This window comes from Colobus angolensis, unplaced genomic scaffold, assembly GCF_000951035.1.
Source record: "Colobus angolensis palliatus isolate OR3802 unplaced genomic scaffold, Cang.pa_1.0 Scaffold34, whole genome shotgun sequence".
NCBI classification, from domain to species: Eukaryota; Metazoa; Chordata; class Mammalia; order Primates; family Cercopithecidae; genus Colobus; species Colobus angolensis.
In genome coordinates this window covers 6426810-6427840 of record NW_012116710.1, presented here as the reverse complement: position 1 = coordinate 6427840, position 1031 = coordinate 6426810, and the positions used below count along the sequence as shown (strand labels likewise).

The 1031-nt window shown below is 63.2% G+C and overlaps 1 protein-coding gene across 1 annotated transcript in view; it reads right to left on the bottom strand.

The window, feature by feature from the left end:
• Positions 1–423, bottom strand: part of LOC105519159 (selenoprotein V) — an 11153-nt gene extending 10730 nt beyond the window's left edge. Inside the window, 1 exon segment of the mRNA XM_011952441.1 lies at positions 37–423. Coding sequence (XP_011807831.1) covers positions 37–423 — 387 coding nt within the window.
• Positions 424–1031: the final 608 nt, after the last annotated feature.

The following is a 1031-nucleotide window of genomic DNA, read 5'->3' as shown; positions in this document are numbered from 1 at the left end:
CAGGACCTGGGCTGGGGCTGGGGCTGGGGCTGGGGCTGGGGCTGGGGCTGGGGCTGGGACCCGGACTGGAGGAGTCAGGGTCCGAGCCGGAGTCGGGACCGGAGTTGGGTTCCGGACGGGAGCAGGAGCAGGGACCGGAGTAGGGATCCAGGCCCGAGCAGGAGGCGGAACCAGACGGGGTATCCGGGCCAGAGCAGGAGTCGGGACCTGAGTGGGGATGTGGGCTGGAGCGGGAGTCTGGACCAGAGCGGGAGGCCGGGCCGGAGACGGAATTAGGACTGGAGTCTGGGTCCGGATGGGGGTCCGAGTTCGGACTGGAGTCGGAGTCCGGAGTGGAGTCGGTGTCCGGGTCAGGGTAGAAGCCCGGACTGAGGTTGAGGTCCGCGCCGAGGAGGGGGCTGGGGTCCGCGCCTGGTTATTCATGGAGCCCAGGGGGACCCGGGCAAGCCGGTTGGGGAGTCCCGCCCGCCTTCCCTCTTCGGGCGGGGAGAGCGTCTCCCGCACCGGGTTCTGAGACGGGGCGCGACCACAGGGGCTCTGTTACACCGAGTTCCACCTGGCCCCCGAGTTCCACCGCTCTCGAAGGGCGTGCGACCTCCGGACCTCGCTGAGTAATTCCGGCCCCCTTAACCCCCGACGCCAGGCTGAGAAACACAGATTGCCCCAGTGTCTCCGCAGCTGTCAGTGGCACTCAGGTGTTCAGCATATGTGTACTGAGTGCCTGCTGCATGCACACTTCTCTGTGGGGTGAATTTGGGGACAGAGCAGGGATCAGGAAAGCTCTGGTCCCTGCCCTCACCAGGCTCCCTGTCCACTGGGGGACACACCCCCATTACCAAAGAGCCACAGCCCAGTGTTCAGGGCCGGGATGAGGGAGCCCAGGAGCTGTGAGATCCCAGAATGTGGGGAAAAGAAAGAGAGATCAGACTGTTACTGTGTCTATGTAGAAAGAAGTAGACATAAGAGACTCCATTTTGTTCTGTACTAAGAGAAATTCTTCTCCCTTGAGATGCTGTTAATCTGTAACCCTA